Consider the following 24,385-nt stretch of genomic DNA (forward strand, 5'->3'; position numbering starts at 1 on the left):
GACGGAGCTTCCTTTGTTGAAGATGTGGTGAGGATAGTGGTCAGATGGTGAGCTGGAGTGGGTGCTATTCATGATTTCAATGGTTTCGTCATCGTTGATGTGGGTCCAGGAGAGCAGGAGGCTGGTGCGCGGTGAGTCTGTGGTGTCAGTGGTTGATGGGGGGGGGGGGGGGGGGTCTGAGTATTGAAGCTGTCATGGATGTCTGCAATCTTGCAGTAGAAGAAGGTGGCTGGGGAGTTGCAGAGGTCTTGTGATGGGATGTTGTTGATGTTGGAGCCGGGGTTGGAGAGCTCCTTCATGATGTTGAAGAGCTCCTTGCAGCTGTGTGCTTTGTTGTTGATTGTTCTTTAAAGGCGGTTCTTTTGGGGGTTAGGATGAGTTGGTGATGTCTGTGGATGGCGTTCTTGAAGGTATGATTGTCCGATGTCTGATCTTGGTGCCACTTCTTCTCGAGACTTCTGCATGTTTGCTTAGATTCTTGAAGGTCAGTGGTGAACCAGAAGGCCTTTCTGTCAGTGCATCTGTTAGAAGGTTTCTTGATTGAGGCGAGAGTGTTGGCACAGTTGTCGATCCATTGCCTAAGGTTGCGGGCTGCTTTGTCGGTGGTGTTGATAGGTGGGTTCCGGAAGAGGGTGGTCTTCCAGCCTCTGTCTTGGGTTTCGGTGAGACTCACTCTGAGGCTGCTGGGCCTCATGGCCTGGTGCATCCTGCTAGTGACACGTGCCAGATTGCATATGCGGGCTCTGCAATGGGTCTTGAAGTTTCACTGTGTGCGCCATCACGGAAATCTCTCTGACATGGTCCAGATTTTAGGGGGGACTGCGAAGGACCTGCAGTGCTGGCTTTCGAATCCGCATTGGGTCCAAGGCATATCCCTCTCCCTTCCCTTGCCAGATCTATCCATAGTCACGGATGCATCACTTCTGGGATGGGGTGGCCACATGGGACAGGTGAAGATCAGAGGCCTTTGGGCTCCACCAGTCTGGGCTCCATATCAGTCTTTTGGAGCTCTGGGCGATCATGCTTGCATTGAAAGCATTTCTTCACTCTCTCAAAGGGAAAGTAGTGCACGTTTTCACGGACAATACTGCCACCATGTGGTACTGTAACAAATAGGTCGGAGTAGGGTCCTGGACTCTTTGTCAGGAGGCACTGCGCCTCTGGACATGGCTGGCACATCAGGACATTACCCTGGTGGTTCAACATCCTGCAGGCTCTCTGAATGCCAGAGCAGACAAACTCAGCCGTCGATACATAGCCCATCACGAATGGCGTCTCCATCTGGAGGTGACGCACAGCCTCTTTCAGCAGTGGGGAGAGCCTTCGTTAGGTCTGTTCGCCTCCACAGAGAACGTGCAATGTTAGCTGTTTTGCGCGTTGGAGTTTCCAAGGCGGCACTCGCTCAGAGACACTTTTTGTCTCGAGTGGAACTTCGGCCTCCTTTCTACCTTTCCGCCTATACCACTTCTGCCTAGAGTTCTCAAGAAGATCAGGAACAAATGGGCCCAAGTTATCCTGGTGGCTCCGGACTGGGCACGGAGAGTATGGTATCCAGAGCTATTGAGCATGACCACCAATCCTCCAAACAGACTGCCTCTTCGGGAGGATCTTCTGTAGCAGCAGCAGGGGACGTCTGTAATGTTATCTTGGCAGCCAGGTGTCCCTCCACCAAAATGGTATACGCCTGTCGGTGGCATAAATTTGTGGCATGGTGTTCCAACAAATCTGTGACCCCCTTTCTACTCCTCTTTCTGAGGTTCTTTTGTCCATTCTTTCTTTAGCCCAGCAGGGCTCTGCTTTGGGCACCCTCAAAGGTTATTTATCGGCTATTTCTTAGGTTGCCTGATCAGCCTCCACTCTTTAAGTCTCCTATTGTCAGTCAATTCCTTAAGGGTCTCACCCATTTGTTTCCTACCACTCCATTTATCATGCCTCAGTGGGACCTCAGTCTTGTGCTTACTTTCTTAATGTGTACTCCCTTTGAGCCGATGCACAATTGTCCTTTATGGCTCTTTACTTTCAATACTTTTTCTTGTTGCCATCACTGCTGCACGCAGGGTCAGTGAGCTTCAGGCACTTCCTTCAAAGCTCCCATACTTGTATGTGCACCCTGACAAAGTGGTGTTACGCACTAAGGCTTCCTTCCTTCCCAAGATCGTTATGCCTTTTCACGTAGGCCAGTCCATCACCTTAGTTACTTTTTATGCACCTCCACATCTTTCTCATGAGGAGCAGAGACTCCACCGTCTGGACCCCAAAAGAGTGTTTGCGTTCTATCTCAATCGTACATAAAGATTCCCGGGTGGACGATTAACTCTTTGTTGCATATGTGGGTGCAAAGAAAGAAAAGGCGGTGCAAAAACATACTGTCTCTCAATGGGTACTTCTTTGCATCAAGATGTGCTACGCTTTGGCCAAAAAACAACCCCCTGAGGGCTCAGGCGCTCATTCCACCAGAGCGACTGCTGATTTCACTGCGTTAGCACGTGGAGTTCCTGCCCTGGCTTTCTGCCAGGCAGCTACATGGACATCCTTGCACACGTTTACTAAACATTACTGCCTGGACAGTCAGGTCTGTTGGGACGACTACTTTGGTCGTTTGGTCCTGCAGGACTTTCTAGTATGATCTTGGTTCGCAGCCCTCCTCCGAGGATGGCATTGCTTGCGTATCTATTTTAACGTAAGGAATCCGCAACTAGAAGTCTCTATCAGATGTACAAGTTACTTACCTTTGGTAACAATATATCTGGTAGAGACATATTCTAATCACATATTCATTACCAACCCACCCACCCACCCAGCTTGCAAACTGATTTTTATGGACAGGGTTTCCCCATTCAGGGCCTTAGCTCTGGCACACCAATCTCAGTGTTCTCTGCGGCTTTGGCGTTGAAAGTTGTGAAAAGAAACTCACGTCACTGCGCTAAGGCGGTGTCTATGTACTACTCCTGACTTCAACACAGCTAGTACGACGCCCGTGGAGTCGACCAACGCCACCTACAGACGCGCATGGGTATTGCTCTAAGAAAAAATCTCCAGGTCCTGTCTGACGCCTGGGGGAAACTAGAATATGTCTGTACCAGATATATCGTTACCGAAGGTAAGTAACTTGTACATTACTGCTGTGAACATACGGGAAAACAAGCTGCCTGGAGGCATACAGATTGTCTGCCACCTAGCGCAGAATCAGTGCACCCCCTTAAGTATGCACCTTACAAGAGAAGCAATGAAGTGTGGGCGGGGGAGGGTGCTAAGAATCCCATTGTAGGTGGGTGCAGTCACCCATTGCACTCTCCAGGCAGACCTCTGCCTCTCTTAAAAACTAAGGCTGGGTGTGCTGCCTGCACTGAAAGATGGACCAGCAGCTTCGAACTGATGGTCGAACTCTCATTAATGCACTGTTGCATGCCCTCTTAATTTGAGAGCATGGCACAGATAGGGACTGGGCGCCAGCCTTCTAAAAATTAGGCCTGGGCGGAGTTCACAAGAACATCCATTAAGTGACCAAAAAACTAAGTCACGCTACTCAGTATTTAGCAAGCGGTGGAGTGCGTTAAGTCGCGCCGTTCGCACTGATTTTTAGCGATGGGTGTTTGTCCTGTGCTGAACGGCATTACGTGCAGCGAAAGACGGTACTGCTTCTTTTCTGCCACTCAAGTAGATTTTCTACTCTAGTGCCAGCTTACTCAGTACGAAAGGAAGATTTCTCAACGCGAGCGGTAGCGACCACCCGCGACTGCCCGCTTTGAGAAGTCTCGCTGGGAGGTGGTCAGGAGTAAGATTTTAGAACGTGAACAATGAAAAAACTCTGCTCTGCGAAGTTTTTTTAAACTCTGCGCTGTAAGCGGAGTGGGAAAAACTAAACAAGTGGAGTTCACTGCCCACCCCTACCAAAAATGTGCTGTTCCCATTGCAAGCATGAACTTGTTCCAAGATTTTAGTCTGTTTTACAGTTTGTCCTCCAGCCTTTTCTAACATCTATTTTGCTCTGAACGTTTCCTCTTGTGTTTTAGGGAGTCCTCTGACAGAGCGCAGTGTATCAACACCAAGCTGTTGTGTCTCATTTGCTGTTGCTAATAATGATGTGCCAATATCTACGCCAGTCATAGAGAATACAGACTCGCCTGTTTGGAACTTTCAACAACAAACCAGGTATGTGCAAGTTCAGGTTGAAGACATTATGCAGCACGTTCTCTCTGCTTGCGAGGTGCGCTATTCTTTCCTGGAGCATAATACACATAAGACAGAGGTAGCAAATGTAATGGATATCCCATCCGCCATATTACGATCCCTATAGGATAGAATGGGATCGTAATACCAGCGGACGGGATATCCATCATGTTTGTGACTGAGTATTGCCCTATGTCGACCCCCATGTTTTGAACTCCGTTTTGTCTGCCTACTTACCCAAATCATGCACGCCAAAGGTATTTTCTCAGATTTTCACCTTTCCCATAGAGATCTTTTCATCTCACTTTAAATCGTGTTCTTGGTGTAGTCTTTGATTTCTTCAAAGTTATCTCTCTGAGACTGTCAATATGTTAACCCAGTTGTCTTCCTCAACACTAAACAGTAGACATGCCCAGAAATAGATCTGAGCCCATCTAATGGGACTATACTGAAGCACACTAGCCTTCTTTCCAGTTCCACAGTTCTCGGTTAGGAAGTTGCATCTGTATATACTATCTCAAAAGTGAGAGATAGTGTGCACAGAGTCCAAGGGATCCCCTTAGAGGTTGATAGTGGCAATAACAGATAATACCAATGCTCTATTTTGTGGTAGTGAGGTCGAGCAGTAAGCTTATCAGAGGGTAGTGTTAAGCATTTGTTGTACACACCCAGGCAATAAAGGAGAACACACACTCAAAGACTTAACTCCAGGCCAATAGGTTTTTATATAGAAAAATATTATTTTCTTAATTTATTTTAGAACCACAAGATTCAAATTTTAGGTAAATACATAAATTGCAAGGTACTTCACACAGGTAAGTAAAGAACTTTGATTTAAAACAGTAGTATACACAGTTTTGGTTAAAATGGCAATAAGGTATTTTAAAAGTGGACACAGTGCAAAAACCAACAGTTCCTGGTTAGTTTCTCAGGCAAGTAAAGCACTTACCAGTTCAGTCTCCTGGGCATAGGCAGCCCACCTTTGGGGGTTCAAGGCAACCCCAAAGCCACTGCACCAGCAACACATGGGCCGGTCAGTTGCAGAGGTCAGAGGAGGGTCCAGATAACAGAGGTGCCTGTGGAGAACAGGGGTGCTCCTATTCCAGTCTGCTGGCAGGTAAGTACCTGAATCCCCGGGGAGCAGACCAGGGTTTTTTTGTAGTGCAATGGAGGGGAAACAAACAAGCACACAAAACACACCCTCAGCAGCACAGGGGCGGCTGGGTGCAGTGTGCAAAGTAGGTGTCAGGTTTGGCATAGGAAACAATGTGGAGGACCCGGGCATCACTCTGGCGATGTAGGCAGGGCACAGGGGGGCTTCTCAGGCCAGCCACCGACTGGGCTAGGATGAGGACCCCCTGCTGGTCACTCCTGCACTGGTAGGTGGTTCCTTTCGGTCCTGGGAGCTGCGGGTGCAGTGCTTGGTCCAGGCGTCTGGTTCCTTTGTTACCAGACAGTCGCGCTCAGGGGGACCTCTGGATCCTCTCTGAAGGTGTCGCTGTGGGTGGTACAGTTAGGTCGACTCAGGATGTCCACGTCGTTGGAGTCGCCTGGGAGTCCTCTCTGCGGTGTTGGTTGTCCTGAACTCGAGCCTCAGAGGTCGCTGGTCCTGCTGGATGCGTCTCTGTGCAGGTTCTTTGAGTCTGGAGACAATCTGGTGGGGCTGGGGACAAGTCAGTTGTTGTCTCCGTCGTCTCTGCGGGGCTTTCAGGTCAGCTGTCCTTTTTCTTTCTTCAGGTTGCAGGAATCCCATTTCCTGGGTTCAGGGTCACCCCTAAATACTAAATTTAGGGGTGTGTTTAGGTCTGGGGGCGGTAGCCAATGGCTACTGTCCTGGAGGGTGGCTACACCCTCCTTGTGCCTCCCTGAGGGGAGGGGGCACATCCCTATTCCTATTGGGGGAATTCTCCAAAACCAAGATGGAGGATTTCTTAAGGCCGGGGTCACCCAGTGCAGGCTTTGTTCCTGGCCATAGGGTGACAAAGGCACTCACCCCATGTGGCCAGAAACCCGTCTGGTTGTGGCAGGCTGGCAGGAACTGGTCAGCCTAACACTGGTGTTTGGACTGGTACACAGGGGGCATCTCTGTGGATTTATTGTGCTGAGAAGTTTGATACCAGTCGCCCCAGATTTCAGTGTAGCCATTATGGAACTGTGGAGTTTGTGTTTGACAGACTTCCAGACCATATACTCTTTATGGCTACCCTGCACTTACAATGTCTAAGATTTGGGTTAGACACTGTAGGGGCATAGTGCTCATGCAACTGTGCCCTCACCTGTGGTATAGTGCACCCTGCCTTAGGTCTGCAAGGCCTGCTAGAGGGGTTACTTACCTATGCCACGGGCAGTGGGTTGAGGGCATGGCACTCTGAGGGGAGTGCCATGTTGACTTAGTCATTTTCTCCCCACCAGCACACACAAGCTGTGAGGCAGTGTGCATGTGCTGAGTGAGGGGTCCCCAGGGTAACATAATACATGCTGCAGCCCTTAGAAACCTTCCCTGGCCACAGGGCCCTTGGTAACATGGGTACCAGTTACATGGGACTTATCTGTGTGCCAGGGCTGTGCCAATTGTGGGAACAAAGGTACAGTTTATGGAAAGAACACTGGTGCTGGGGCCTGGTTAGCAGGATCCCATCACACTTTCAATCAAAACTAGCATCAACAAAAGGCAAAAAGTTAGGGGGTAACCATGCCAAGGAAGGCATTTCCCTACAATATGTCATAGCAATAGTTCCTCAGGGACAAAGGCGAGTATTCTGATATTGATTTTTCACTTTTCCAAGAGTAATAACGAGAAGTACAAGCTTGGACATTTCTAGATTTTACTGATCTGAAAACCTCCAGAAGAATGAAATATTAAACCTGCCCCCTCACCAAGATAATATCTGTGTATCGAAATAGAAGTCTAGGTAATCTCTACCTATACAGTTACTTCCACAGCCAATTAAAAACTGGTCGCTGCAAAGAACATAGGCTTTGCCTTCTGGAAGCTGATTTTATGTGTACCTGCAGAGACATATCAAAGTGTTGAGTTCTCTGGAAAATTCCAGAAAATAAGGAGTTACTGCATGGGAAAGATTGAAGTAGATGTCCCTCTGAGAAAACTGTGATCGTGGATGTGATCATTACTAGAGGGTAAACTGGACTCTGTGGAACCAAAGCCTGGATGATCTAGAAAAGCCCAAGTCCAAGCCACAGGCCAGACAATTTTACACTTGTCTTCAGGAGGCATAGGGCAAAGGAATCAGAGAGGATCTCAGACCCAGTGACCTTTTGTGGATTAAGAAGTCATTACACTTTGGTCCGCTACCTGCAGGGCTTCTAGGCCTTCTGAGTAAGAGGGTGGGTAGGGACCCACTAGTCCAGACAGTGAGATGGGCCCTAACCAAGTCTCAGTGCTAGTTTCTCAGCATGGGACTCGAAGCGCAACCCTGGTGGACCTTTAGGGACTTAGAAGAATGGGACCTTCACACCAGCTCCTAGATGCTATTCCACCTCAACCCTGACTGTTTGCCACACCCAGGCCAATGTAGAACGTTCTGGGTCACTGCTATAGTGGGTGGAGTTCCTCAGCCTTTGTCAGGAAGAGTTATGTCTCATGAGATAACTCTTCAACATGTGAGAATTAATGTTCCTCTGTGGCATCAATGAATGAGTTCTACCTATATGTTGGCCTCGCTATTCCAGATAGTTGTAATGATGCACAAAGTTTGAATCTGTCTTGAATGAACCTCGGGGCATGAGACATCTGTCACTGAGCGTGTGAGTCTGTATTGCCAGACTGTGCTATCATTTTGGTTTCCAGATCCCAATATATGAGTGCAGGTACTAAAAGGTTACAAGCAGTGACATGAACGTGTAAATGAAGAGACTATGGAATATTCCAAACACGTCAGTACGCTTTCTCACAATCCATCACAGTGTGAATCCGCACCTGTACAAGTCAGGGCCAACCCAGATACACTGCCCTTTTGGAGGATTGTCACAGGTATGTGACACTGGGGAAACACACTTAACATGATTTAATAGCAAGCAGTACATGCATTATTCTTCTTTAGCAGTGTTTCTGTCACACGGTCCGTTTTTACTCTTTTGCACAAGGTATTTGTGCCTTTTCCTGTTACACAAGCAGTTTGATAGTGCAAAATTGGGTTGTATTGGGTTGTATTTTTTACCACTTTGCAACGTTTCTCTGATATTGTCTCAAGTGTTCTGTCAGTGGATTTAGCTTTGCGTCAGCCATCGTTTACCCTCAGCCCCAACGCTTTTAAAGAGGAAAGACGTACTTCTTATTTTGAAAAAGGTGGTGGGAGATTCACTTAAAACCCAGATGTCTGCCACCTTTTGCAGTCTCTAATGATAGTATGTTCATTGCCCATTTGTTAATCGGGGCTGCAATATTACAACCGACTAACCTTCATGGCTTGCTGCATCTCTTTGAGACTGAGAAGACTGAAGCATACCATTGCAAAGGAGTTCTGTAGACTTGTCCATCCACCGTCGAGACCAATGTGCAACCTGAAGACTGCGGGTTCAGGTCCTAGTGGGCCCACCAAACCCCCTCGCTTGAGGAAACGAGTACCAGTGAAATAGATGATAACTAACACCTGTTATTAGGGCCTACAGATGAGTCATGTTGTAGACGTGTGCTACATAAGTGTACTAATTGTGTTTGTTGCTGCAGGTAGCTTACATGGGTGGCATTGAGAAACCACTCTTTGTACTTGTGACATTGTTTGGAGTTCACAGTAGCCAGGATGTAATGCACAGAGTGATCCACTGTGGCTCCATATAGTCTACCTAATAATTTCATGAGCTATTGGTTGCTTATTATGTGCCTTGGTCCCCTATAATCTGTGCATTAATCATCTGCTTGGCTTTTTTAGAGGTATACACATTCGATGGAGGTGCATAGGTGTAAGGTAAACACCTTACCTGCACATTTCCCTGTATGGTTTTTAGGAGTCGCCCCCAGTCTGCTAAAAGCGGTTAGCTGTCTGTTGTCAAAGTCTTAGGACCTGATTACGACCTTGGCGGAAGGGATTACCCTATCCCAAATGTGACGGATATTCCACCCGCTGTAGTACAAGTTCCGTTATACCCTATGGAACTTGTAACACGGCAAACGGGATATCCATCACATTTAGGACGGAGTAATCCCCTCCGCTAGGGTTGTAATCAGCCCTTATTGTGGACAATAGCAGTACTTGCAGTGGCCTGTGGGTCAGCCTTTTGTTTACCACTGGTTGGCTTCCTATGCACGTAGTAACTTTTCTTGGAGTATTTGGTGATCCGCAATTAATGATCGACATGCGACCAGATTATCCATTTTATCATTCCCAAATTTAAATCAATCTTCCTAGCTTTGGAGTCCTGGCTCCCATTTGGGTAGGGTACAAGAGGACTGCTCTATACCAAAAACACCAATATGATTTTATAGATATTCAAGCGAAGAAGTCCCTCCCTAAATCTGTACACTGAAATTGAAGTAGGCGTGGACTTGGGCATGTGGTTATTCCCCATCCACCTACTTGGGAGACAGCACACATGAATAGACAGCCTCCACAGGATAACTTGTGTTCTTTACATGTGGAAGGTTGTACCAGTTAAGAATTTCTACTAGTCCACTCTTGTGGTTTATCAAAAATAGATATATTTCCATATCTGAGTATAATACAAAACATAGCCTGTATCTCTTCATAATCCACCTACTGTGAAACATACTTCCTGTTAGCAAGGACTGTGGGTGACTGTTTTTTACATATTGGTTGCATGTTTAAGACTTTGGCTGCCCAGAGGCTGCATGAAATCACTAAGTCGCCCAGTAGTACAAACGTCAGCAATTCTGGTACCTGGTGTTAATTGGGGATTACAAGTTGATGCCATAGAATGAAGTATAACACAAGGACAATTGTGCTACTGTACAACTTTACACATGAGAACCTATGACTCAGGCGTTTTACTAAAGTCAAGTCCTCCAGGTATGACCTGCGCCCTGGTAAAAAATGTGATGTTGCTGCACCCGAGAATACCACCTGTGATAATCCTACTTCAGCCAAAAACTCCAGTTTACAAAATGGGAATACTGGGCCACTCATATTGAGGGCCTGGTTGGGGAAAAAAGGAGCTTCAGAACGCCAATGGGGGTACCAGCAGGAGTGAGAATGGCTATAAGCACACCCTTCAGTTTCCTAAGGGCTATGGTTTCATGGAGAAGTGACATACAGCCCATGGAAAAGCACGCACCAGATTGGTAAAGCGCAGACCAAACACCTTTTTTATTAGAAATCCCTGTGAAAGCCTGGTACATCTATTTTCTTATTTGACCTTGTCTAGGTGCTGTAGCCAGTTAAACCTACCAGTGTTAGGGCCAGGTGGACTGGACACAGACGTTCAGAGGCTAATAAGCCAGGTCCAAGTCCTTTGATCTGTCTGTCTCAGATTCCTCCCGTGCTCTGATAATTTGGAGTCATCCTCTCATGGCTCAAGAACAAGCCTACCAAATCCAGACTGCAGGCCCTTTTGGTGCAAGGGGAGGGTGGCAGCAGAAGGAGCATGTTTGCAGGGTTTAGGTCTGCAGACTGGATGTTTAAGAGAATGGGGCTCATTTAAAAATGTTCATCCTATAGACCAGAACTTTCCTTTGCCTACTTTCTCTTAAAGTTGAGCGCTCACTTGATGGTAAAGTATCTCTTAAAATGCTCCTTTCCTTCAACTGACAAATAAGTTGGGAAGGCTGTATGGTGTACTAGCAGTTTGTGTTTGCAAACTACCTGAAGATTGCAAGGGACCCGCAGTTTCCTCTATGAATAAGGAAGAGCGTCTTACCCTAAATGAAGGGCCTTGTGCTGCACCTTTATCTTGAGCTGCTGTGCTTGGTTACCTGCTTTATTAAAAGTTAGAATATGACCATCAATGGCGTTCTGTAGGCAATATTGAACTTATAAAGCAGTATAGGAAACTCTCTTAATTTGCCAGGACAAGAGCATATGGCATTGGAATTCTAAAAAAAGGATATTAGTGTCCAGTTTAATTATATTCTTGACACTTTAGTTTGATGGGTTATTTCACTTTCTATATTTGCCTTGTTTTCAATCCATTGTGTTGGGCTGATACACAAGGTGCATCTGTTTAATTTGTAATAAAGGCACATGCAGAAGATCGCTACATTTGCCTGCCTGTAACTTTCAGGAAGAGGGTTAATAAAAGAGCATTTCATTATGTCAAAGAGCTGTCATATTGCATTCTTATAATGTTATACAAAATCTACTAAAATAAAGTCTGGAGTAAAGTCCTTCCCAGTTTCGGAGCCCACCTTAACTGATACCTTCTAGAAGACCCTGACATCTTCATATTGAAATAGGCACCATCTTTCCTGATGCAAAAGCATTTCGACAAGCAGTGCTGCAGAGGGCGGCAGCTACAGAGCTTATAGGCAGTTCACAGTCAGGGTGATAACATACCAAGAGGGTTTGGACTTAATTAGTGGTGGATGTTGAAAATAGGCACAGCCATATAATCAAATGTTTCATATATACCTGCTTAGTGTATCAGATATATTATAGGGGTAGGATACGCTTATGGATAAAACTAACGAAGATTCCTTTAATATGAGGCATTCCTTAACAGCTCTTTTGAAGGAGGTAAGCTGGAAGGTAGTTCCAATGCAAGGATCCTAGTAACTAGAAGAACCATACCCAATGGACATCACAAGTGGAAAGTTTGAGTGTGACCAGGAGGTTAAAGTTGGCTGAGTGTAAATTACAACTGGGGCCCCATCCGCTCAGGGTTGATTAAATGTGGTTGGGGGTAAAGTAATTTATGTCTTTGAAACCCTGATCAAATGCTTGTAAAGAGCTCCATTTGTAGCCGACAGCCAGCCTGTTTGGATAAAGATAGTAAGACTTTAAAGGGTGTTTAGGACTGGGGACTCCAACCATACCTGTATTAAGAGCAACTTATGTTCAGTGAAAATCATCCCGAGCTACTAATAATATTAGTCTTAATGTCGACCACATAAAACAAGATGACATAGTGACTATATGCAAGATTTCCAACCATGATCACAGTGCATCAAGCAGGGTTGCTAGCAGTAATTCAAAATTACTTTATCTACGTGAAATGCCTCTACATGGGTAATACACAACAGCCATAGCTGCAAGGCCTGTTGCACCAAGTTAATATTATTAATAATAAATGTCGCCAACAATGCACAACGTATCACTCAAATATCATATATATAAATATTTTATTAAATTAAACCTTTTTTTCTCCGAACATCAGCTTGTGAGTTCTATCTTGCTACCTTTGCTATGTTGTTTATGAATGCTACTACCCTCGTGGTTTACTTGGACGTTTCTGGCTGAGGGTTTTGTGGTTAGGATATCTTGGGGTGGTGGGGAGGGAATAAAGGGCAGAGCTGGAATGACAGGAGATTAGATTATTTCCGTCTTGGATCACTATAGGATTAGTGGTGTAAAAGACATCCATTGAAAGTGCTACTGTGATAAAAGTAGATTTCAATGGAAGATAGTGACAGTGGGTAGGTATCTGGGGAACTCTGCTTTGTTTTTATGCACTGCACTGAAGTAACTGGATTTGTTGCAGTTACCAGAGTAGGTAGTTTGTGATTAACTCTTATTGTATATTTCTTCCAACAGGTTACCCAAAGCACTTTTACTCGACCCTCAACAAACCCTTGTCTTCAAAGTATGGCATAAAACAGGTAGGTGTGCCAAGGGTCATTTATGACCATTCTTGGGTAGTCTTCTGTATAATATTATTTATTCCCAGTCTGCTCCATGAACAATAGTTGTTGCTCGTTGGGTCCTACTGTAAGTTGAATCTGTTGCGTATTCACTCTTTGCAAAAAAAGCAATGCCTTGTCTACTAGAGAAGCAGCCATGGAGCCAGTCACAGACAAATAGCATAATAAGCATAATTTGGTGACTGATTGCAATCTGTAGGTGCTGACTAGCAAAAAAATACATACAAGCACGGGAAAGCATTGTTGGTTAAAGTTCAAGCCCTGAAAGCACAATCGTAGAGAGGCTTCAGTGGCCCATCTTCTGGCTTGTGCAAACACCTTTTCCATTCTGTGTCAGCCTTGGTTGATTGTAGGCCTCACTCTGTCTGCAGATTAGGGTCCCAGGACATGTAGTTGTTGCTTTCACTGCTCATGCACCCTTTCAATGTGATCAAAAGGCCAGCGTTATAAAATATTTCGTTTGCTTCAGAATATGTTCCAAGTTGATGGGTAGTCATTTTGAAAGGACCTGGTGCCTGGAAACTAAAATCTGAAGCCTTTGTGTTTGCATTGTAGGTAGCTGTGCATAAACTACCATGCACAGCTCATATATCATGGTGCATCCCTACTCAGAAAGACCAGCTTCAGAGAGCAGTTCAGACACCATAGCCACTCAGCCTTTTGCCTCTTTAGATGTATTTTATGCATCACTTTTACTTTCCTGTGTTCACACTTCTTGCTACCTGATGTGCAGCAGCAAGGGCTAGGAGCATCCCTAGTAACGCTACAAATGTAATTCTTTTGGTAAGTAATAGTGGTAGGGCCAGTATGATTCATGTATGGGGTGCTGCGGATGCAAAAGATAGCTATGTACATTGACATGGGAGATTATGGAGGAGAAATCTTGCTTCAAGCAGAGGCTTTCCAGGAATGTTCTAAGTGCCAGAAGGTGTTGTGAAGGGGTGATTAAATTGAATCCTACCGGCGTGAGCAATGGCGTTACGGAATCTGCCTCTAAGCAGGTTTCCTTGTACCTAAGGCACACTGGACGTATTGTTATGACTTTCTTTAGTGGGTGAGATTAACTACTGTACTATTCAGAAAAGGACTTTTTCCTGGTGGATTTTCTTGTAGATAGGTCACAGGCATTTAAAGTGAATTTGCTAATTGTGAGCCAGTGCCATTGAAATTGTGCTAGACCTGTGCGATCCCATCATTTAATAGTGATATGAAGAGTATCTGCTATGTACACATTGTAGAGCTTGGAATTGGTTCTTACTGAGATTGGAGAGAAGAGTCACACACTTGCTTCCAGAGAAGACTTAGGTGCAGTGAGCTAAATGTGGGCCAATTAGATTTTTTGTTTATTATATTGGTTCATTTTCTTCGTTTTGTGTCATGCAAATTCTGTTTAGAATTTAGGTTTATCTGACCAGGACTAATAAGGCATGCATATGACCAGGGCTGCATAAATATTTTTATGTACTATGAAATCTTTGCGAATAATCCAGCAGTTTCAAGGCCCAGGGTAATTGATTTTGACGTCAAATATTGTATTTCACAAAAAACCTTACCACCAAGCTGCCAATCTTGGTCCATCTTTGAAGTAGTTAGAAAAAGTTGTCAAGGATTACATTTTAAGCCAAACAAAATGTTATGAAATGGCAAGTTGGTTGTAAGGTGTGTCTGATTCTTCTCAGCGCTGTCACAGATTCTGTCCTCTTTGTATTTCACTCTTTCTTCTTTCCCCATGTCTTTTTCTCCTGGCACTATTTTTCTTTCTTTTCCCTTCTTCCCCTCCTTCCCCTCGAGCTGCTCTCCAAATATTTCACAATTTATTTTTGTCTTATTATCCTCTGCCTCCAGGTTCTTCCTTTCTCACAAAAGGAATGTTTTCCACTGTCCTTGGTACTCTCAGTCCTCGTATTTTGAGTTTCTCTGTAGCTCTCTATGACCCCTTTCATTTTTGCTTCCGGTTTCTCTTTCTGCCAGCTACACAGTGTGGAAAGGGCACAGTATTTGGGAATAACATTGTTTATTCTACTACCTGATCGTCAAGTTATCCTCAAGCGTTCCTCCTTCCTTTCACCCCCTCCATCACCACCACTACTGGCATGGATCTTGCAGTCAGTGTATCCTTCAGCCCTTTTCCCCTCTTGGTACTTTTGTTCTTCCTATAACTACATTTACTTTGCGAACCACTGATATGAGTGCTATCCTGTTTTGCGCCAAAGGGTGGTAAAAAAACATTACTGCTGTAATTTCTTGTGCCCTTTAGAGATTTTTCAAAAATGTTACCATGAAGCCTGCTTCTTTTTTCCTTTGCTCATATTCATCTATTGATTGGAGGCTGACTGGTTCAGGACGGCGCATTTTGCATCTAACAACAGAACTAAATTTCATGAAATACCACAAGCAACGACGCATAGTACGATTTGTTGTACAATTATTGCTAACACTGAACATTCGAACATTGCTCGCAGACAGGTGCAAGTATAGATAAACCGAAGTTTATGTATTCGGATCGAGACAGATACTACCTGCAGTCCAACCCATTGGACAGGGTTTCACAGAGGGAGGGGGAGCAAGCGGGTGATCGAGAGGGTGAGTGACGTGGAGAAAGAGACCAAGAGATCACAGATGGTGTTGGGCAACCATACTGCTCAAGTTGAAACGCATATGGTGTATTTGTCAAACAACAACTGACTGTCTCCAAGCTTGCAGTAAAAGAAGTTGGTGGTGGAAGTAAGGCTATGTTGAAAGTGAAATTCATTGTTTTTGCGAAGGTAAGGCCCTTTATTCGTGCTTTTTAATACCATAATTTTGGTATGGGGCGTGCATCTTTTCTTGGTAATTGTATAACTTATAGAGATTTATTTTTCTTAGAAGCAGCTTATGGACATTTATTACAAACACTTCAGAACATAAAAGTAAATGAAAATAATTTTAAATTCAATTTGCAGTAAATCAGAATTTCCTTTTGTTTTTGGCTACAGAGCCAGTGCTCGATTGCCTGAAGGTGAGTAGGCCTTGGCTTTTTTCAAAGCTATTGTAATCAGTCAGGCTGTCCCTGGTGTTCAGGGGATATGGCTGTTTCTTTAACTTGCCTAGGGTCGACCTACGGCTAGTAATTATTTAGTTCATGGTCTGCTCACATATCTAGGTATTCAGAAGTATCTTCTCATTCTAGGACGATCTTAGTCCTGTGAGTGGTAGCACAAGTGAGCATCCAGTCGTATGCGGCCTAGTTAGGAAACAGGGATGAATCCTTACCGGTCCGTTGATATCTAGCATCGGCCCTGAGTAACAGACATGCATCGTTCCGCACGATCGTTTGAGTGAGCCTCTGTGTTACCGTAGTGAAGCTTGTCTTCTCCTGTTAGTGTCCTGCAGATCACCAGTGTTCATGTTGGAGTCCCTAAGTTGAGGTCAGAGACAAGGTTGGATACCTGTCTGGCATAGACCGCCCAGAGAGACCCTCTCCCTCTCGTGAGGCAACTCTTGTTCTTATTCAGGTTGTCATCTCCTTGGCTTGTAGTCTGCTGCTTGTCCTGTTTGCAAAAAATCTAAGCTGCTGTCAAAAACCAGTGGCCTTCTTTCGCTTGCCCTTTGTCTTGTATCTCTCCCCTCACTGTCTCCAGCATCAGTTACATTAATCATTAATTCCATATTAATTTGATACTCTTCCATATTGTTGTTTTTTTTGCTTGTCAGATATAGACGCATGGTTATTTGTAATTTTCCTATTTGTTTCGTGATTTCTTAAAATCTATTTTTAACTTTGTTTTTCAAAACTAAAGAACATTTTCTTTAACCCCAGGTTGTGTTTCCTAAAAGGAAATCCTATTTTATTGAAGTATTCCCTCTGTGTCAGTCCCTCGTGTTTAATATATGATTCATGTAAATCGCTTTCCTCCCCAGATGTTGAACGAGTGATTGGATTCGCTTCTGTGGATCTCTCTCCCCTTCTGTCCGGCTTCCAGTCAGTCTGTGGCTGGTATAATATTGGTGACTTCAGTGGCCATTGCCAAGGTCAGATTAAAGTTGCGGTCACTCCTCTGGAAAGCATTTTACATCTCAAAGAAGAAAAGCGAAAGAGGAATGAGTCCAAAGCGCTGGATGTTCAGGTATGTGGTTGTTTCGCATTCATTTGATGACCATTTTTTCGGAAGTGCTTTGCAGCTATTATTCCCAATGTTCAGCCATGCCTTGCAGTATTGAGGATACTTTGGGACTTTCAGGAGGACATCGTGGTGCTTCTGTTTGATACTTGCCATTGTTCCTGGATTAGTGCATGGACATGTGGAGAGCACTGTGGAGAAGGGGATACTCGTACACCACTGCAGAGACACTAATCCACTCACTATATGTATAGGATTAGACAGATTAAAGCTAGAAACACTGTTTGTCTTGTGGGAACTATCCTAAATAATGTTCTACCATAATCTGTGCACCTACTCCGTGACTCCCTGGGGAAAAGAGCTTACCCAGCTGACATCCATGTCTAGCACAAGGGAGATACATTAGAAAAAGAAACAAGAATGCTTATAAAGTGAAGAACTAAAGACGTTGTAACTAAATCCAAGCACCGTAGACTAACAGGCAATACGTGTGGGTCCTAGAGCATGGCATAGAAATGCAAAGATGATGTGAGATCAGTGAACAAGCAAGAAACCTTGTAAGAACTAAAAGTGACTTAGGACTGAGAGTCCAGCACCTGCGTTGACATGACACTAGGAATGGAGCAGTCAGCCAGCATGGGCTGCAGGTGTGAACACTGTAATGCACGCTTAACAAGTTCAGGTATTGGCACACTCTAATTTACAAAAGCATCTTTTGAGCTTGAAAGCAGGCAATCCAGGAAACAATTAAAGACTGACATTTTAGATGGGGGGTGTATAAGGGTGCTGGTATCCATGAGTGACGAAACAGCGGGAGATTCAAAGGATCGGGGTTCTAATTCCATGTGAAAACCTAGGACTTTATGAACACCTTTTGCAAAAACACAGTGTTCAAAGTATAGGCTGATAAGATCTGCACCTCACATAAACTCCCAAAATTCTGAGCTCTACTTCAACCAATTATTAAACACTCGCCTTTAAATATGCTGGGACTGGAGACAGAATAGTAAATGAAGCCAAGCCAGCCCCTAAAACACCTGGGCAGGGAGTCGAAAGTTTTGTAGGCTGACATTTTTGGGAGGGCCAGAACTTGTGAGTTCATATCTTGGAGTCTGTTTTTGCAGCCTATTCTCAGATGGAACATGGATCCATTTGACTCGCCAGCTGGTGCATCACTTGTGGACCATAACTCCTAGTTCATCCCCGCCCTTAAAGTTAATATCTGTCGTGAATCTGTTCCTGGATTGTCTCCTTTCTATCCAAAGCCATATGCAGCTTCTGTTCGTGAGAGCGTGTCACATCCTCTGGTTAATCACCCAGGATTCGATGGTAATGTTGCCATTTATTGTCTATATTTTCCTTCTCATTTTTCAGGCTCCTTTGCAGAGCTCGGCTATCTTCCAAGCTGGTCGTGTGTTCTCTTCTTACCCGAGCTACACTGCAGCACAAGAGCACCCGGTTGTTAATCCCACAACCCCAGGCACAGGTTACTCCGCCTATGACAGGTTTGTATTGATTGGTTGAGATCACCACACTTGAACATTTTTTATTTGCTTCCTCGAAATAAAATATTTAATTTCCTAAGTGTTCCTTCCTAAAGGCGTATCTGCCACCATATTACAAGTCTGGTATATCAAATTAGCAACAATGCTTTTAGATGAGAGGTCATTCTAGTCAAGGGAGACCGAATTCTTTAAATGTTTTACATCCAAGTGCAGTTTATTACTGTGGAAAACCAGTCAGCTGGATGAAGTTTCAGAACGCCTAAATGTAGGTAAGAAAATGGTTGTTTTTGATGAAACAAATAGGCACATCTTTGACCCACAGACACCAGCTATACATTTTGCACCCTAAAAGTACCCTGAAGTTGTTGGGTGCCATATACACGGTTTGTATCAAGCCTGCGGGATGGCTCATTGAATTAGGCACTAACTGCTGACATCAGTGTGATCTGCAGGTCATGAATACGAACCATGAAAAACAAAACCCAACTCAGCCTCTCATCGTTCCTAGATCTGTACTTTCGGTGCATTAATATTGGGTAACAGTGCCTCCTTATTTATAGCTTCTAAAAGTGAGAAGACTGTGATATTGTAATATAGAAGCAAGCTATTGTAATTGTCAACCGCCCACGTTTTGCCAAAGGTAAAGATTGTATTTGTACTGGAAGTAGGATAGAATTACTTCAGTAGTTATAAAATGCAGTCTTTCTTTTCTTTTCTTAATTGTTCTGTTTTGTGATGAATTTTTTAATCAAATTATTTTTTTCCGTTTTTTTCACAAATGTGAGGATGTGTAATTATTTTTTGCAGACAGTTGTATTCCTTAGTTATTCATATCTGGAAAAAGTGTCTTCCTGGTGGCTGGAGCAATTGTGTTGTAGACCTGGTGACGTCACATGTACTTTTAAGAAGCAAAGCAAGGTTAGATGGTTTCTCGTGAGGTTGATTGTGAATTCACAGTGGTGAAGAGCTGTTCGATTTTGCACTACTACTAAATCAGAATGGTAACTACCTGTATTTTTAAAAGGGTTTTAATTATATGGTTAGCTTTCCTTTATTGTTTCTAAGTTACACTAAGGACAGTTTGAGAAAAGCTTCATTGGTCTCGGGTGTCATTTAGAAGCCTAAGGTTTGAAAATTATGATTTAATGACAGCTCACTCTTTTACAATATTATGCTGTGTATTCCCCATCACAATAGCACCCACCCTTATAAAGCTTATCCTGTGGGGCGGGTATGGCAGAGGGCAGGAATTATGGGAATGGCGAGCACAGCATGACATTCCTCGCCCTCTTCCACCTTAGACAACCATGCATAACAAAATATATACCTTGGTTCCCTCCACCCTTTTCTCCTCCATCTAGTCTATTTTCCTTCAACACATAATACAGAAAAGTGAAACCTGTGTCTTGCCACCCACCCCCCTTCCTTTGTAACCTCTTGTCCAATATTTAAAAATAAGCATTGCCAATATCAGTAGATCCTGCTGTCTGTAACTGAAAGTGCCTCTTCAGGCACTGGTTAGTTTAGGCCATGAATAAGTCATGCTGCATGAGACATTGCTACTCCAATATAGACTCTGCTTTTTGAAACAGTGTATCTGGTGGGGCTCTGTGTAGGTGAAAGGGGCTGCAAGCAATCGTCCTGGTAGCGCTGTCTGGGGAGATGCAGTATGCTCTATAAAAATACACACACACATATATATATATATATATATATATATATATATATACAGTGTGTGTATATATATATATATACACACATAGATATAGATAGATGATTATACACATAGATATAGATAGATGATTATTTAGTTATTTTGTTTATAACAAGAGCCCACCAGAGAACCAAACCTGTCAGGTCCTCTTAAAAGGGTCAAAAAGTACAGATTAGCACAGTGTAAGTGTTCTACCCCCCAGGGTTTGTCAGCATGAGCAATCACCAACAACGCCTATGAGGTAATTTGTAGAGGAAAGTCCATGTAACAGAATATATGTTTAAATTTTTTTCCCCAGTGTGAAAACAATCCCCCTTAAAGGGCTGGTAGCTTTAACATATACTTCTCACAATAAATTTGTGAGGCCTCCTGCCTTTGTTGTAGCTTTTCATAATAAACAGACAATACCTGTGGCATCTGAAATAAGTTTTCCCAATGCTGTAATCAGGCCCATAGCCTTTATCTTTGACACATACCCATAGTCAACCAAGGTGTACTGTAATTACCGTTCCCACAAAGCAGCCATCACATACACAAATATATATATATATAAGCGAAATTACATTTAGCAAAATAAAATGCAGTTCTTTGTGATAAGGCATAACAAGGATTATCACAGTGTAGTTGTCATAGGGGATAAACCACAACAAAGCCATTGCCTACTATGGTAATCTGTTGGATTGTGTAACAAAATAACCTTTCTACAGGCTTGACCACAAAGTAATAACAATCCATGTTTCATTGGAAGTTGGCTTCAATACATACTTTTCGCAATAAATAAGTCAGGGCTACTATCGTTGTTGTGGCTTTTCATAATAAACAGATATCTTTAGCTTTGATCACGGACTTGTCACCATAACCAACTCATTCCTACTTTATTGAACATAAGCTGTCTGACAAGGCATAAAGTGCAAAATAAGCACAAATTTTCAGTGGAAGCACACAAATTCTGTCCACTCAAATGTTGTTCTCAAAGAAATCAACGTGTAGCTGGAGCTAAGGGCCCTCTCAATCTTGCTTCTGAAAGCTCTTTTCTGCTGCTCACCTAAGGTGTGGTGACAGCTTTATTGTCAATCCAGACCAGGCACTCTCAGCATGGGAAAAATATATCGTTTGGAGCAGGTCCAAACTGACTCACAGCTTTTAAGGGATTTGGTGGTTGCTAATTGTAGAGATCCACCTGAAGGTCCCAACTTCCCTCAGGTCTTTAACAACAAAGAGAGGCACAACACAAAAAATTGTCATCTGTTTTTATAATTAAAATAGCCAATCAGCGTCCACCATTTCACTGTTGGTTTCTGGTTTCTTGATACCTTAGCAGAGAGGAACAGGAAGACTTGAGAAGCATTAACCTCTGACTCTGAGGTCACCACAGTATTTCTAATATTTTGATATAATCGCAATGAATAACTGCGATTCAAACCCAGTCTTCAAGCTAATCTGTTCCTATGCAAATCACACAAAGCAAGAATCTACTTTTCATTTTTCTGCACCTGCTTGCGCAGGCTGTATCCCCCCCATAAAAGCCCCATCAAGCGAGATTCTCTGGCCAGACACAATTGCTGGAGGAAAGCAAGGGATACCCATTTGGTTGAGATCACTTGCCATTTGTCAAAAACTCAAACACTCTCCAACCCTGTGGTTGTTTAATGAGTCCTGAGGCACCTGAGTGCTAGCAACAGGGCTGCCTCAATTTTGTTTATACCGCAACCTGCATGAGGGACACATTTGCATGACTAGAACAGACCGCATCTCCTAATATAAAGCACTTCCTTTCAGCTGACCAATATATGATGAGAATGAAGAGAATGTGGTGGTGGAAACCTGACCGTGTATGTGGAATAAAGATGAGTATTTTGTAGCACACCCCAGAACCAGAATCTTTGTGGCCGCATGCAGGTGTGTTTTATGTCTGGAATCTTAGCCATAGTTCTGCAACTACTTTTCTCTGTGCCGCCAATCGCTCTCTAGACTCAACTTTACCTGCCTGGTCTGCATCCTTCTCTCGCCCACTCCAGTGAATAAACAGTTAAACTGGCGTTTTTGGGTAGACCAAGTTGCCGTTGGCCCTAAGATGCGCCCAGAAGTGAGGACCAACAGATGAGAGTATGAGCTTGAGTTTGCAGCTGTTTGTCATCTCTTTAACATTTGTTACAAGAGAAAGTGTCCTATCTGCAGCTTCAGGGAAGGAGGGCCCGTGTATTAGCTACTGTGAATGGAGCTGCTGCAGTACTAGTGAAACTGAATGGTGCTGCCTGCAAAAGGATACAACTGACAAAGGAGGAGAAGTTAGGCTGGTCTGTGGTTTACTGGAAAGAAGACCTGTTTACAGTAACTCTTTGGATGCTGCTCATTGACATACGTCTTTCTGAATAACCACACAAGCCAACTTACCGGGCTATCCCTCTAGACCACCTCTTCACCTCATAATTTCCCCATATTCAGCACTGTGCATGTTGTTAATGCTGTACTGATGGGTGTGATGTTTGATGCTAACCTCTCATTCTATACTATGTTGACTGGGTTTGCAAATTGTACTTTTTACGCATCAGCCCTATTGCCCCACTGGCATTACTATTTGTATTCCTATATGGTGCAGCTGCTAAAATTTCCTGTTCCACTTGGTATACTAAACAAGAAAGTCTTGTTAGATTGAGGTTGACCCCAGTTTATGAGTGGATCAGTGTAGACAAGGCAAAGGAGAAAATCCTCCTCAAATTTGGTGCCACCTACTGAGCTCCTGGACTTTGGGATGCTTCTGTTAACAGGAGGCGGTGGCACCATCACCAAGCAATGCAATACGCATCAGGACCTCCCTCTAGGGAAACAGTAAGAGACCTACCTGACTTGCAACCTCTACTACTTCCAGTGTAGCAGTTGTTAAAAGATGAGTTGAGCTGAGAAACCTTTATGGCAGAGACTGACAAAATGAAATATCACAGCAAAGGAATTTAAAATCAACCATACATTGATTCTTAGTAAGCAAAGATGTTATTGCCATTGGTGCAGACTACATGTATACAAAAACAACAGAAATAAAATATCAATATTAAAGATTGCAGGAGTATTTTTTTTTTTTTAAAACAGGATTGTCACTGTATAAAAACTACAGCATCACCTTAACATTTAATATATAGAAATCAGTTCTAATAGTTTTACGATTGATGGATGAAGTCTTCTAAACCAAATAAAAATGTAAAGTAAAAAGTTATTTCGGTATCTACAAAGATTTGTGTATTGTACTCACAGCACATTTCTGGAAAGTGGCCCTGAGCGTTATGACAAACATGGTAAGCAAGAGTTGGTGGCACCACTACCATGATTAGGGATATATCTTCTTGTTTAAAAAGTATATACCTGCTAAACATTTGTTTAGGTTAAAAGAAAATCCTGCATTTCGGTGACCTTTAGTTTCCCACCAAGTCTCAGGTGGATTCAAAAACATGATGAATTGAAAACTGTGAAAGCACCTGGCGTCACCCTCAGATTGCTGGTCCTCGCTGTTGAAGTGCTGCCAAGCAAACCTTTTTAGATGAGACTCCAGCAACGTCGCCCTTACTGTGCATGCAGCGCTGCCTTTGGTCTCGCAGTGCTCTTCCATGACATTGCTCTCTAGACAGGTCTGAAATGTGTCGATTAAATTGTATCACTCTCTCAAACAATTCTTTTGTAGAATTGGTCCTTCTGGAATGTGGTCCACTCGTCATGAAGAGCACATGCAAAATATACGCCGATTTCATGAGTCCATGCAGCAGGCAGAACGGAACACACGGGACAACGAGAACCTTGATTCACTGTCTCTCTCTTCACGGTCTTCGCTTCTGTCTGCACTCAGGTATGGCAACCGGTTCATTATCATCTCGTGAAGTTCTGAGGATAAGCACCAGTAGTATCATAATAAAAATCGGTAAATAGAATACCAACTATTTCTCTTGTACAGAAATTAAAATAATAGATGTCTAGAACAGCCACAAAGACTTGTTTTAACAAAATCATGCCTTGCATGTTAGTTACATTAGCCAAACGTCTGGCCACTGCTGATTCTAAGTCAATTCTGCACACAACTCTGAGGCTAAGAAGGATTAAGGCAAAAAATAACCTTATGTCTTTGCATATCCTAATACTT

General features: G+C 43.6%; 1 protein-coding gene across 1 annotated transcript in view; it reads left to right on the forward strand.

Annotated features, from left to right (window-relative positions):
• C2CD3 (C2 domain containing 3 centriole elongation regulator) overlaps positions 1 to 24,385 on the forward strand; it is a 348,142-nt gene that overhangs the window by 172,395 nt on the left and 151,362 nt on the right. The window contains exons 25-29 of the mRNA XM_069203824.1: positions 4,014 to 4,152; positions 12,834 to 12,898; positions 16,841 to 17,046; positions 18,415 to 18,545; positions 23,933 to 24,094. Coding sequence (XP_069059925.1) covers positions 4,014 to 4,152; positions 12,834 to 12,898; positions 16,841 to 17,046; positions 18,415 to 18,545; positions 23,933 to 24,094 — 703 coding nt within the window. The remainder of the gene's footprint in view (positions 1 to 4,013; positions 4,153 to 12,833; positions 12,899 to 16,840; positions 17,047 to 18,414; positions 18,546 to 23,932; positions 24,095 to 24,385) is intronic.

This window comes from Pleurodeles waltl, chromosome 8, assembly GCF_031143425.1.
Source record: "Pleurodeles waltl isolate 20211129_DDA chromosome 8, aPleWal1.hap1.20221129, whole genome shotgun sequence".
In the NCBI taxonomy this organism is placed as follows: Eukaryota; Metazoa; Chordata; class Amphibia; order Caudata; family Salamandridae; genus Pleurodeles; species Pleurodeles waltl.